The 15,508-nt window shown below is 50.4% G+C and overlaps 1 protein-coding gene across 1 annotated transcript in view; it reads right to left on the bottom strand.

Annotated features, from left to right (window-relative positions):
- Window positions 1-15,508, bottom strand: part of KMT2B (lysine methyltransferase 2B) — a 1,030,490-nt gene that overhangs the window by 982,960 nt on the left and 32,022 nt on the right. Inside the window, exon 2 of the mRNA XM_086929980.1 lies at window positions 4,256-4,331. Within this exon, the coding sequence (XP_086786106.1) occupies window positions 4,256-4,331 (76 nt within the window). The remainder of the gene's footprint in view (window positions 1-4,255; window positions 4,332-15,508) is intronic.

Raw genomic sequence — 15,508 nt, 5'->3', positions numbered from 1 at the left:
ATTTTTGCTCCTTCTGCACCGATATGGCAAGCCAATCCACAGACAAGACTATAGCAACGATGGAAGAAACGATCCTAGCAATACGATACAGAGACCGTATCACTAAGTTCCTCGGATTGGCACGGCTAAGATCTAAGTACAAACTGGTTTCTTTCATTCAGACCGATCTGGCAAGATTGCATCATACCTGTGCTTCGATGTCTGCTATGCGGTGAAGAATGCGTGTTGGACATCTGTCTTACACTACAATCAGCAGTATCAATGGATATATCGATACTTTACTAGGTCCTGTAACGACTCATGCATCGTGTTGTCCCCAGCGGCTACCGATTCTGATGACTGCATTCGTTGAGACTTCACCACTACGAATAGGTGGCAGTGAAGCACGAGAGGAAAGCAGCACCAAACAGGTACAGCCTTCTGTGAGCATTGCTGATCCAACCATCGATGATAGCAATCACGCAGAGAACTGCACAGTTCAGTATTTTCGAACTTGGTCGAACTTTCACCGGATGTGGTAGACCAATTTTTTGCGGGTCTGTCTGAAATAATGTTCTCTCCAATCAACTAGAATAACTCTTAATAAAAACAATGAGCACACAGCGTTTCCTTAACTATGAATCCGGCCTTCAGTTTTTGATAAACAAAGCTACAGAAAATATTTGAAACTCATTTTTCCCTGAAAGCGAAATTATTTTTGCCCATTTTTCAAAATATTTACTTTTTTGGCACATGGTACGCTGCTTAAAGTAGAACTATTATTAGAGAACAGAGCTTCTATTTTTAGGATACTAGAGACAATATTTTACCTCAGCTTCTAGCACATATACAGCAATTTGTATAAATATGTGATGAAATGGTCTCGACCTTCTTTTCTGTATTTAGAGCCATTTCATGTGTAATTTTCGCAATTAATTCAGCAGATATATATATATATATATATATATATATATATGCATTTATCTGAATTATGACACTGCTTGAAAAGCGTACAGTAACAACACTAATTTTCATGTATTTACCTTATACCATTTCAAATGCGAAATATGTATTTTGAGGTGGGTCGGAAAACACACATGCATCAATGAATGTTTACTATTGCTTAGTATTTTAGTAATGATGGACATCAATCCGTGGAGTGGGTGTCGCGTTTATATCTAGGACCCTAATTCAATATTTCCGATTTATGCCCTTGTGAGGTTATAATCTATAATATCCTGATAAAAGGCATAAGAATCAGATCCATATTCAGTAATAGCCCAGGCAGTCCAAAGACCAGCACGGCTACTCCCATTGACTCCTAGAAAGCACAACGCGTTCTTTAAACAAACCAAGCCTCCAGCAGCCCGGGAAATCCCCCCTGCTTTTGTTTTGAACAAGAACTCCTGAAGTCCAGACAGAACTGTTAGTTCTTAGTGACGTCTTAAGTCCAACCTTACGTCAAACCCGGCACCTTCCAGGTATTAAATACCAACAGTTGCCTTAAGCAAACACACGGTGGTTTGGAGCAGAGCGGCCTTCTACTTGCCCAAGAGCCCAGCTGATGCGAGAGCCCACGGAAGCCACCCCTACTGTTTGACGCACTGAGAGAGACGCTGTTGCGGGTTGCTGGGATATCGAATCCTGAGGAAAGAGATACTAGACCTCCCACATTCTATTACCAAGGTGCGGAGCGGACTAAACCCTTAAGACAATTCTTGATGCAGATTCTTGGCAAAATAATCTTAACCAACTTAACTTAAACTGCTACTTACTCATCCCATCCCAAGTATTAGGCTTAGGTCAGGTACACCGGGGTAGGCTTAGTTAGAAGCACCAGTTGAGTACGTTAGTCAATGTATTTATGTATGTATATATTTTATCCATTTTAACGTATCATAAGGCTATGAAACCATATCAATGCTTTTACAGTATTATTTCCTAATACTACTTTTAGTGTACGCACTTTACTTTAAGTATTGCAAATGTGGCGATTCATTTCTCTTGCATGAGAAAGAAGACTGCTCAATAAATAACACCTTTTTATTGAAAACGCCCGTCTCTCTATTTCTCTGCATTCTGGTGAAACTAAGTATGCACTGCTGACTGAGTGAAATAGCTGTCTATTGTTTTCACACGACTCTAGAGATACACTCTTATTCTGAGGGAGCAAAGTTGTCATGTTTATGCGGTTGTCGGAAACTGAATCCCTTCTTGTCTGAGCCAGGGAAGCTTATCCCTCCCTATTCATTCAAGAAAGTTTCTAGTTTGAGCTAACTAGCGCAAACCTAAATTAAGTTTAACATAGTCAGTAGAGACCTAGATGACCTCAGTCCTACGTCTATACTGCTGTTTATGTTATTCCAATGCGCAGAGCCTATTGGGAAAATAGGAACTACACTATAATACAGCTTTTTGTTCACAAAATACACACAGACACACACACACACTTAAAAATGTGCCAAAATACTGACCCATTGTCAAAAGTATCAATTATGTAATATTTCTCTGCCGAGGTCTTTTACATACACCATTTATAATGGAATATTCAGTAACCTAGTTCAGCAAATGAAATCTTCCCAACATCTATACTGCTGTAGCCAGAGGTTACTTTATTATGTTGTTTTCATAGGACAGCTTGGAGCACAACACACAAAGTACTCACCATTACAAAACACTTCACATTTAGGTGTCTTTCACTTCCTGCACATTTCAAATGTGTGGGTTAAGATTTGAAATCACTTTCTGGATCAAGACCAACTGTCTAAGGCTGAACACCAAAAAGACAGAAATAGTGATCTTCTGGAAGAGACCATCACTGTGTGGCACATCACTTAGTGGCCAGCAGAGCTAGGACCAACATCTGCCCGCACCAAGAACCGAGAGATTAACAGCAAACTCATGACAATCCTAGTCTGTACTGTCACCACCTCATGCTCCCATACCCTGAAGATGCGGATTAAGATTTTCAAATGGCTCCCATTCTCCACCCGGAAAACTGTCATGAACGCCCTGGTCACACGCCAGCAGGAATCTTGGAAGCCTCATTGCCAGGATAAAAACAAAAACACACATGCACACTACAGAAGACTGTAGACCATTCAGAACACTGCGGCCAGAATCACTCAACCTCCTAGGTCACACTCACATGACACCACACCTGAAACAGCTCCACTGGATCCATTCACAAACTAGCACAATTCAAACTCCTCACCAGACTTTCAAGGTACTGAACAACACTGGCACAGAATATCTTATAATCATATTTGATGTCACAAACCTTTCAGACACCTCTGCTAGCCTAGACAGTAAAAGCCCTTATACTTTCGTTTCTGGATGGTGGTATCAGCCTGCTCCATGGCCTCCCAGACCCCACAGTTGCACCCCTTAAGAGTATACTACATGTCACAGCAAGTCTCATCCAGAACCTGAAGAAATATAATCCCTTCATGTAAGGGCTCCCCCTACCGGATCGTACCAACTTCAAAACTAGCTGCATCGTTTTCAAAGCCATCATGACAAGCAGCCCTGTTTATACTGCAGAGATTGTAATGTTCTTCTGTAGTTCCTGGCACACCAACAGCCAGAAAAGACTACAAACCAAGAAGTGTAAAACATAAAAAGACAAGGCACCAGGCTTTTTCCATGTAGGCACTCAGCATCTGGAATAACATCCCTGTCTAAGTGCTGCTCCAATTTTGAAAAGAGTTTAAAACTCACCTCCTAAGAAAAGCACTATATCACTATGGATTAACCCACCTTCCATCTCTCATATCACTGGTTGACTTTCAGCTTGTCTTTGACCCTGCAGAGCACCTGCTGCCTTTTGCTGGATTTGTAGTTCTATACATACTAACAAATGAATGTATATGGATGCAGATAAAAAGTTATCCCCTGAAATGATTAGGAACAGTAGAACACAAGTCTACAAATACGTTTTTTAAATAACACAAAAGTAACCAGATTATCTAGAACACAAGGATGTGAACAATGAGGATAGGTTTGAAAAACATATGGCAAGACCAAGTTATGCACCTCTACTGTATGATCTTTTCTTAAACTTTGTGAGGCGAGACTGTAGTCTGCTTCCCAATCACCATATATCTGCTTCACACACAGACTACCATCACAAATGGCTCAAACATAGGTGCCAAAGACTAAAAGAATCTAGAGTCTAACCTAACTTCTGGGCTACATGGATGCTTGGTGTAAGGTGCACGCAGAGGACAAGACACATTAGAAAAATTGTAATTAACGGACAAGTTGTAATGCTTACCTTTCACAGACCGAAGAGACCCACGCAGTGACCGTCTAGTTGGAACATCCTCTGCATGAAAGCCTAAGAATACTTCCTATGGAAAAAGAAGAGTACATCTCAGCAACAAAACATATTGAAAGAAAATGTTGCAACTCAAGAAACAATGGCAAACACCTACTCATGCTCAGTACACATTCTTACATATATAAAAAGAGGAATGCACTTCTGCAGGGCAGAAAATATAACCCCAATTCTCTCAAAAGCAATCACTCCAACAAAACTACATAGGCAGGAGAGAAAGTAGCTTATCAATGTACAGTCAAACGGAGGCCATCTCATGGTAAGAGGTAGGTTTGAGAGGAGAACATACAAAGTGTGTATTTTTTGTATTTTAACTGCATGTATATTGCGCTTACTGTAGGAAGCTGGTTCTGTATATACTATACCAAAGTGAGGTATAGTGTGCACAGAGTCCAGTGGAACCCCAAAGGTAGGCAGAAGTCAAGTTACATAGAACCGCTCTCTCGATTTCTGGTAGTGTGGTGGAGCAGTATGGCAGTATCAGAGGACAGTGTTAAGTATTTGTTGCACACATTCCGTTAACAAATGAATTCACACACTCAAAGACAACTTCAGACCAATTGTTTTAGTATAAATTTATTATTTTAGGTATTTTATTTCTAGAACCAAGCAAGCCTGGCACAGGTAAGCAATAAATACTTTACAGTAGTAAATGCGGATTGTAATACAGTTCAATTGCAATCATAAATATACTATGGTTTGACTTACACTATTGTTTCAGACAGATGCAATCATTTGTAAATAAAGTACATAGACATGAATGGGATTTTTTAGTAAAATAGCAGGTAAGTTACTTTTAGATTACCTTTCCTACTCTGAATGCCTGGATGCAACACTGGGACCTTTCCTGTAAACAGGTGAGTAAAAAGCTTTTTTGTTAAATCGTACAATTTTAAATAATTTCTTTAGGTTTCAAAACTCAACACTTCGAAACTTTTTCAGGAAAAAGTGTCAATGTTATCCTATGGCAGAAAATATGGTCATCGGTTTTTAGGTAAGTATTCAGTAGTGGGAGTTGGTGGTACTGGGTCAGTGATGCACTCTTGTTACACCCTCTGCTGTAGAGTGCTGAGGCCCAATGTTATCCAATGGAGGATAGGGGGGCCAACGGTTGGTGGCTGCTGACGAACAGACCACTGGGTTGTGGGAGCAAAGCTCCTGGACTTTAGCTCAAGGCAAATGGGGAAACCAAAAGGTGCACCCTCAGCGGCACTAGGGCGGCAGGGTGCTGTTTCAACGACCGATGCCCTGATTCCAATGGAGAACCTTTGGTTTGCAAAAGCACTGCAGGCAGGGAGACAAAGGACTTTTGAAGTGGTGGTCGGACCCAGGAGTGGAGTTGGAAAGTTAGGGGTTGGTTAGATACTGTTGGTTTGGGCACACAAGGCCGAGTTGTGCTGGGTGCAGGGGTGCCTTTTTAGGTGGGATCTTCTTACAAGCTCCTTGTCGTGGTTGGGGGGGGGGGGGGGGGACATTCTGGATTTAGACTGCAGGCAGGTCAGGGGCCGCAAGATCTGTTCAGGATCGCCGGGGTGACCTTCATGTGACGTTCGCCCACTTGAGCTCAGGCAGTTGGGGATACCGGCTGCTGCCAGGAGGTTGCAGCTGAACAAATCCAGTGTTCACGGGAGAAGCATTCTTTGGAAGTGAAGGCAGGCCAGTCCTCAGGGGTTGCTGCCTGCAGGACACACCGGAATTTCGCAGGAGCAGGTTCGAGGGGGAGACAGGCCGGTAGGGCTGGGGCCAAGTCAGTGGCTGTCTTACTCTTGTTAGCTGCTGCACTGTCCTTTTCTTCTTGTCTGGATCTGGGGAAGCAAGGTTTAGGGGTGCCCCTAAATACTAGATTTAGGGGCGTTACAGGTAGGTAAAAGGCAGGGACCAATGGGTCCCTTCCCTGGGGTGGGTACACCCCCTATTATGCCACCCTCCAGTGGGAGGGGGGGCACATGCCTGTCCCTCGTTGGCTGAGTCCGCTCCACCCATCTTCAAGAAGGCGTTGACTGAGATTTGTGCTTCACCTTGCCTCCCCCACCTGAGGGGTGGAGTTGGCAGAGGTGGGCAAACCACTCTTCCTCACTTGATTTTCCTGCTGGTTCTCCCTCCCAAAGTGGGGGTCAGAACCAGTGGGGACTAGTTGCTGAAAGCAGCAATTGGCCTGGAGAAGCTCACAAAAGGTGGCAAGCCTTCCAAGCTTCCCCTTCGTGAACCCTGTCCATCCTGAGGAGGAGGCTTGGCACCTCACCCCAGGATGTGCATTGTTTGAGGCCCCAGAGATCAGCAGGCTCTCAACCCAGGAGTCCAGAAACATGTCTGGTGGTGGTAGCATAAAGCAGCCTCTCAGCATGGACACTAGTTCGTGTGCATTTTTCATTAAATCTCACATTAGCATCAGTGTGTGTTCAATGTGCTGAGAAGTTGGACACCAAGCTTCTCAGTTTTCAGTGTAGCGATCAAGGAGCTGTGGAGTTTGTAATGACAAACTCCCAGCACCATATACTCTTAATTGCAGCACTGCACTTAGTGCCCAGGAATGGACCTGGGTATTGTAGGGGTATAGGGCTCATGCACCTGTACCCTCACCACTGGTATAGTGCACCCAGCTAGATGGGTGACTGATCTATGCCAGGGCAGTGGTTTGTAGGCATGGCAAACGGAGATGTGTGCCATGTTGACTTCACTTTGTTCTGCATCAAGACATGTAGCCTGCAAAGGCAGTGTGTTGGTGTCAGGGTACAGGACCTCTAAGGGCTGCAGCACTTCTTGTGACCCTTAGAGGCCTTCTCTGGTCGCAGTGCCCTAGGTACAGTTTACCAAGGGTGGACCTGTGGCCAGGGATGCCAATAGGGTTTAGGCTTCAATGAGAGTTTAGGGAAAACATAGGCCCTGGGTATCCGATTAGCAGGAGCCCAGGGCACACTCAGTCAAAGTACATCAGCAAAAAGTAGCGGCAACCATGCATAAAGAGGGCACTTTCTCACACTTACTACCCCTAATGAAGCACTGCAGTGCTTAACAGCTTTACAGAGAAACAGCAACAAAAACAAGCATTTGCAATGCAATAGGTATCGCATTAGGAAAGTGCAAGCTATTGGTATTGTAAATGACACATTTTTTAGGTCTCGCCTGTCGATGCGCATGCGCATCGAGCAAGCGAGACTATGGGGGCTTATCCACTCTTTATCCAACTTGCAAGGAATCGTGGCGATTCCTTGCAGTGCCCGTGACTTTTAAGCTCAATGCGCATGCGCATTGAGCTTAAATGCGCGTGCAAATCAGTTCCCTCAGCCGCACTCCAGGCCCCCGCTCCGCCCCCTCCCCTGCCTGCCGTGTCGCATTTCTCCTCCCCCCTCCCCTTATCTGCCTTCCCTCCGTCTGTTCCCTCTCCCCGCTCCGCCCCCTCCCCGCCGTGTCGCATTTCTCCTCCCCCCTCCCCTTCTCTCTCTTCCCTCCGTCTTGTCTTCTACTATAGTTAAATGTTTTCTTGGTAGGGCTCTGCTTTTTTTATTTAACTATAAAGACATGTGTATTGCAATTGGTGTTATCAATCTAAGCTGTCGCAATTCGGCAATTTACTGCAGTTTCAAAGATGGAACGACTTCTATTTACTGCATGGGGATTGCAAAGTAGAAAACACGAACTGTTTTTCGCTAGATAAGCCGTTTGTTTTTGCTCCATTTCCTCCCGGTCATGTGGGCAGTTCCTCATGTCTCCGCTCCGAAGTAGTTTGTATCATCTGTGATGCCTTCTACCACTTGTATTTATACCATACAAGGTGCCTTCTTTCTTTTAAGGTTTTTGCTTTAAGTTCACAAGTACAATTTTTTAAATCACAGCACAAGTAATGCGGTCGTCCAAGAAATAAGGACTGACTGAAGATGTCACATGACGAGGGGCCACATGGCATTTATGCAGGTGTGTGCGCCCCTTGTGTTGTCTGTGTGCATGGACACCTGTATGTGGGTTGACTTTGCGCATGTCGGCCTCTTTGTGTGCATAAGTGAAGGTATTTCCATGCAGCCTCTTTACAAAAGGCAGATCTGTTGCTTTTGTTAATTCTGGTTTATTGTAGTCATCCTTGATTTATTAAAGAAACTCCAGCTGACTCTTCGGTTTTAATTTGTGCATGTCACTGTGCAACACAAATTCACTCACCCTCAACCCCTCACTCACCCTCACTCTCACTCATCCTCACTCACCCTCAACCCCTCACCCTCAACCCCTCACTCACCCTCACTCTCACTCATCCTCACTCACCCTCAACCCCTCACCCTCACTCATCCTCACTCACCCTCAACCCCTCAACCCCTCACTCATCCTCACTCACCCTCAACCCTCACTCATCCTCACTCACCCTCAACCCCTCACCCTCACTCACCCTCACTCACCCCCTCACCCTCAACCCCTCACCCTCACTCACCCTCAACCCCTCACTCACCCTCAACCCCTCACTCACCCTCACTCACCCTCACCCCCTCACCCTCACTCACCCTCAACCACTCACCCTCAACCCCTCACCCAACCCCTCACCCTCACTCAACCCCTCACTCTCACTCATCCTCACTCACCCTCAACCCCTCACCCTCAACCCCTCACTCACTCTCACTCATCCTCACTCACCCTCACTCACCCTCAACCCCTCACCCTCAACCCCTCACTCACCCTCACTCATCCTCACTCACCCTCAACCCCTCACTCACCCTCACTCTCACTCATCCTCACTCACCCTCAACCCCTCACCCCCTCACTCACCCTCACTCTCACTCATCCTCACTCACCCTCAACCCCTCACCCTCACTCATCCTCACTCACCCTCAACCCCTCGCCCTCACTCATCCTCACTCACCCTCAACCCCTCGCCCTCACTCATCCTCACTCACCCTCAACCCCTCACCCTCACTCATCCTCACTCACCCTCAACCCCTCACACTCACCCTCACTCACCCCCTCACCCTCAACCCCTCACTCAACCCCTCACCCTCACTCACCCTCAACCCCTCACCCCCAACCCCTCACCCTCAACCCCTCACAATCAACCCCTCACTCACCCTCACTCTCACTCATCCTCACTCACCCTCAACCCCTCACCCTCAACCCCTCACTCACACTCACCCTCACTCTCACTCATCCTCACTTACCCTCAACCCCTCAACCCCTCACCCTCAACCCCTCACCCTCAACCCCTCACTCATCCTCACTCACCCTCAACCCCTCACTCACCCTCAACCCCTCACCCTCAACCCCTCACTCACCCTCAACCCCTCACCTCAACCCCTCACCCTCACTCACCCTCACCCTCACCCTCACTCGCCCTCACTCACCTCAACCCCTCACCCCTCTCACCCTCGCTCACCCTCGCCCTCACTCGCCCTCACTCGCCCTCAACCCCTTCCCCTCAACCCCCCTCACCCCCCCTCAACCCCTCACCCTCACTCACCCTCACCCCTCACCCTCAACCCCCACCCCCTCACCCTCACCCCTCACCCCTCACCCACCCTCAACCCTCACCCTCACTCCACCTCACTCACCCTCACCCCTCACCCCCTCACTCGCCCTCAACCTCACCCTCACTCAACCACTCACCCTCACTCAACGACTCACCCTCACTCATCCCACTCGCCCTCAACCTCACCCTCACCACCACTCACCCTCACTCCACGACTCACCCTCACTCATCCCACCACCCTCAACCCCTCACCCCCTCACCTCATCCTCACCCTCACCCACCACACCCATCCTCACCCACCCCACCCCTCACCCTCACTCGCCCTCACTCACCCTCAACCCCTCACCCTCACTCCCTCACCACCCTCAACCCCCACCCCTCACCCTCTCACCCTCACCCCTCACTCCCCTCAACCCCTCCCCCTCAACCCCTCACCCCCCCTCAACCCCTCACCCTCACTCACCCTCAACCCCTCACCCACCCCTCAACCCCTCACCCTCACTCACCCTCAACCCCTCACCCACCCTAACCCCTCACCCTCACCATCCTCACCCACCCTCAACCCCTCACCCTCACCACCTCACCCACCCTCAACCCCTCACCCTCACTCATCCTCACCCACCCTCAACCCCCTCACCTCACCCTCACCCACCCCAACCCCTCACTCACCCTCAACCCCTCACCCCCAACCCCTCACCCTCAACCCCTCACCCTCAACCCCTCACCCTCACCCCACACCCACCCTCACTCCACCCTCACCCTCACCCACCCTCAACCTCTCACCCTCACTCACCCTCACCCACCCCAACCCACACCCACCTCACCCACCCTCAACCCCCTCACCCTCACTCATCCTCACCCCACCTCAACCCCTCACCCCTCACCACCCACCCTCAACCCCTCACCTCACCCTCACCCACCCTCACCCCTCACCTTCACCCTCACTCACCCCAACCCCCACACCCCCTCACCCCACCCCTCACCCTCAACCCCTCACCCTCAACCCCTCACCACCCTCACCCTCAACCCCTCACCCCCTCACCCACTCACCCTCAACCCCTCACCCTCACCCTCACTCACACCTCACCACCACCCTCACCCCCTCACCCCCTCACCGCCCCAACCTCACCCACCACTCAACCACTCACCCACCCCTCACTCAACCACTCACCCCACCACCTCACCCACCCCAACCCCCACCCTCACCATCCTCAACCCCTCACCCCACCCATCCCACCCACCCCAACCCTCACCCACACCCTCACTCACCCACCCACCCCTCACCCCTCACCCTCACCCCACACATCCTCACCCACCCACAACCCCTCACCCTCACACATCCTCACCCACCCTCAACCCCTCACCTCACCCTCACCACCCTCAACCCCCTCACCCTCAACCCCTCACCCTCACACCCCTCACCCTCAACCCCTCACCCTCAACCCCTCACCCTCAACCCCTCACCCCACTCACCCTCACCCTCACCCACCCTCAACCCTCCACCCTCACCACCCTCACCCACCCTCAACCCTCACCCTCACCCCTCACCATCCACCCACCCTCAACCCCTCACCCTCACCCTCACTCATCCTCACCCACCCTCAACCCCTCACCCTCACTCATCCTCACCACCCTCAACCCCTCACCTTCACCCTCACCCACCCTCAACCCCTCACTCACCCTCACCCCTCACCCTCAACCCCTCACCTCAACCCCTCACCCTCAACCCTCACCCTCACTCACCCTCACCCCACTCACCCTCACCCACCCTCAACCCTCACCCTCACTCACCCACACCCACCCTCAACCCCTCACCCTCACTCATCCTCACCCACCCTCAACCCCTCACCCTCACTCATCCTCACCCACCCTCAACCCCTCACCCTCACCCACCCACCCTCAACCCTCACCTTCACCCTCACCCACCCTCAACCCCTCACCTTCACCCTCACTCACCCTCAACCCCTCACCCTCAACCCCTCACCCCCTCACCCTCAACCCCTCACCCCCTCACCCTCACCACCCTCAACCCCCTCACCCTCAACCCCTCACCCCCTCACCCTCACTCACCCCAACCCCTCACCCTCACCCTCACTCGCCCTCAACCCCTCACCCTCACTCACCCTCACCCCACTCACCCTCAACCCCTCACCCCCTCACTCGCCCACAACCTCACCCTCACTCAACCACTCACCCTCACCCTCACTCAACCACTCACCCTCACTCATCCTCACCCACCCCAACCCCTCACCCCACTCATCCTCAACCCCTCACCCTCACCCTCACCCATCCTCACCCACCCTCAACCCCTCACCCTCACCCTCACTCATCCTCACCCACCCTCAACCCACTCATCCTCACCCACCCTCAACCCCTCACCCTCACTCATCCTCACCCACCCTCAACCCCTCACCCTCACTCATCCTCACCCACCCTCAACCCCTCACCCTCACCCACCCTCAACCCCTCACCCTCACTCATCCTCACCCACCCTCAACCCCTCACCCTCACTCATCCTCACCCACCCTCAACCCCTCACCTCACTCATCCTCACCCACCCTCAACCCCTCACCCCACCATCCTCACCCACCCTCAACCCCTCACCCTCACCCACCCTCAACCCCTCACCCTCACTCAACCTCACCCACCCTCAACCCCTCACCCTCACTCATCTCACCCACCCTCAACCCTCACCCTCACTCACCTCACCCCCCTCAACCCTCACCCTCACTCATCCTCACCACCCTCAACCCTCACCTCACTCATCCTCACCCCCCTCAACCCCTCACCCTCACTCATCCTCACCCACCCTCAACCCCTCACCCCTCAACCCTCAACCCCTCACCCTCAACCCTCACCCTCAACCCTCACCCCACCCTCAACCCCTCAACCCCTCACCCACCCTCACCCCTCACCCTCACCCTCACTCATCCTCACCCTCAACCCCTCAACCCCTCACCCTCAACCCCTCACCCTCACCCCTCACCCACCCTCAACCCCCTCACCCTCACTCATCCTCACCCACCCTCAACCCCTCACCCTCACCCTCATCCTCACCCACCCTCAACCCCTCACCCTCACGCATCCTCACCCACCCTCAACCCCTCACCCTCACCCATCCTCACCCACCCTCAACCCCTCACCCTCACCCCATCCTCACCCACCCTCAACCCCTCACCCTCACCCATCCTCACCCACCCTCAACCCCTCACCCTCACCCTCCTCACCCACCCTCAACCCCTCACCCTCACCCATCCTCACCCACCCTCAACCCCTCACCCTCACCCATCCTCACCCACCCTCAACCCCTCACCCTCACCCACCCTCAACCCCTCACCCTCACCCACCCTCAACCCCTCACCCTCAACCCCTCACCCTCAACCCCTCACCCTCAACCCCTCACCCTCAACCCCTCACCCTCAACCCCTCACCCTCAACCCCTCACCCTCAACCCCTCACCCTCAACCCCTCACCCCTCAACCCCTCACCCTCAACCCCTCACCCTCAACCCCTCACCCTCCCTCACCCCCCCTCACCCTCCCTCACCCCCAACCCCTCACCCCCAACCCCTCACCCTCCCTCACCCCCTCAACCTCAACCCCTCACTCACTCGCCCTCACTCACTCGCCCTCACTCACTCGCCCTCACTCACTCGCCCTCACTCACTCGCCCTCACTCACTCGCCCTCACTCACTCGCCCTCACTCACTCGCCCTCACTCACTCGCCCTCACTCACTCGCCCTCACTCACTCGCCCTCACCCTCAACCCCTCACCCTCAACCCCTCACCCCTCAACCCCTCACCCTCAACCCCTCCCTCAACCCCTCACCCTCAACCCTCCCTCAACCCTCACCCTCAACCCCTCACCCTCACTCGCCCTCGCCCTCACTCGCCCTCAGCCCTCACACTCGCCCTCACCCCTCACTCACCTCACCCCTCACTCACCTCACTCAACCCCTCACCCTCACTCACCCTCAACCCTCACCCACCCTCACTCACCCTCACTCACCCTCAACCCCTCACCCTCAACCCCTCACCCTCAACCCTCACTCACCCTCAACCCCTCACCCTCACCCTCAACCCTCACCCTCACCCTCAACCCCTCACCCCTCACCCTCAACCCCTCACCCTCACCCTCACTCTCACCCTCACCACATATTGTGTTACAATAGGTGTCACATTTGCGAAAGATAAAACTATTGGCATTGTAAACAACAAAGCTATTAATTCGTTATTTTCAAAACAAGCACATAAATAAAAAATGTGTCCTTTACAATACCAATAGCTCAAACTTTCCTAATGCGAGACCTATTGCATTGCTGTTCTTCTGCTCCCCTGCTGCACTCTCCTGCTCTCTAGAGATGTGGCCTAACGACCAGAGCTGCCATCTAAGTCACGTAAATACAAAACATATTGCATTCCATATGCTATAGGTGTCACATTCGCGAAAGTTATAACTATTGGCATTGTAAATGACAAAGCCATCAATTTAGCAATTTTAAAAACCAACAAATACATAAAATATGTCATTTACAACTTTTCTAATGCGAGACCTATTGCATTTCCAATGCTTGTTTAATATGTTGGCTTTGAAAATATATAAATTAATAGCATTGTTATTCACAAAGCCAATAGCTTACACTTTCCTAATGAGAGTCCTATTGGCTATGGCAATGCTTTTTTGGAGCAAGCAAGGACAGTGTTGTTGTGGTGTAGAGTGATGTGGTGGTGCCCCCGAGAGATGTGGTGGCGCCCCCGAGAGATGTGGTGGCGCACCCGAGAGAGCAAGCGCATTGGCTCAGGTGAGACCTAAAAAGGGAGAAGTCTGGGTTCCATTAAACTTTGGTGTACATCTTCAACAGAGACAATTCTGTAATTTAATAAGAGCCTATTGTACAAAATTGCCAACCCTATACAAATTTGAAACGATCTCTACCTCCTCCAAATCATGAATAAAGGAATCTATACTCTCATCTTCCATAAGAATAGAGTAACCACTCAGAAGGAAGCTGAACAGGGAATAGACAAAATAGCCAATGAGTACCAAGCCAGTCCTCAGACAAATCACTCTTTAGAAAACATCTATTCAAGAGACAAAACAGACACTGAACCACCAGCCTCCGTGCAGCCACACCTTGAATTTCAGACAAAAAAAACCACTCTTCAATCTACAGACACACCATCCAACAACAGAAGCAGTTCCAAGGCAAGCATGAGATATGTCCATTTTTCAGCTTCATACAGAAAATACATGTACGAATAGAGCATGGTGTCTGTGCACCGAGATAGGAATAGCTTCACATAAAGAGAAAAAAAAAACACAACCCGGATTCAGAGGTACTCCTCAAAGGGTTATCTTACCATGAACAACGCTTACAGTTTAGAAGCACAAATTGAATCTATTAAGCACTGTTACAGCAATCAACTACTAAACTCGGGAAACACAAGGAACGACCCTGCGTAGACTAGGACTGCAACAAGCAGGTAAAGCTTAAACTGCAAGTCCATGGACGTATGAGATTTCATCCAGGGCATGACACACCTACCCCAGCTCCCAAACCAAAAACAGTATTCACTGTATTGCAGTGTTAAAAAGGCAGAGAATGTACCAGAGAGCACCACTGCATGAATTTTTAAGGGTTCTTAACTTAAAAAAACAACTACAATTAGAAAAAGTCATACGACTACACTAGCTGGCCCCTATTTCCCTAAAAAAAAAAAGCAAACACTACCTACAAATGTTTCTA

This window comes from Lissotriton vulgaris, chromosome 7 (genome assembly GCF_964263255.1).
Source record: "Lissotriton vulgaris chromosome 7, aLisVul1.2, whole genome shotgun sequence".
Lineage (NCBI taxonomy): Eukaryota > Metazoa > Chordata > Amphibia > Caudata > Salamandridae > Lissotriton > Lissotriton vulgaris.
Note: the sequence above shows the minus strand (reverse complement) of the source record. Positions and strands in the feature narration are given on the sequence as shown.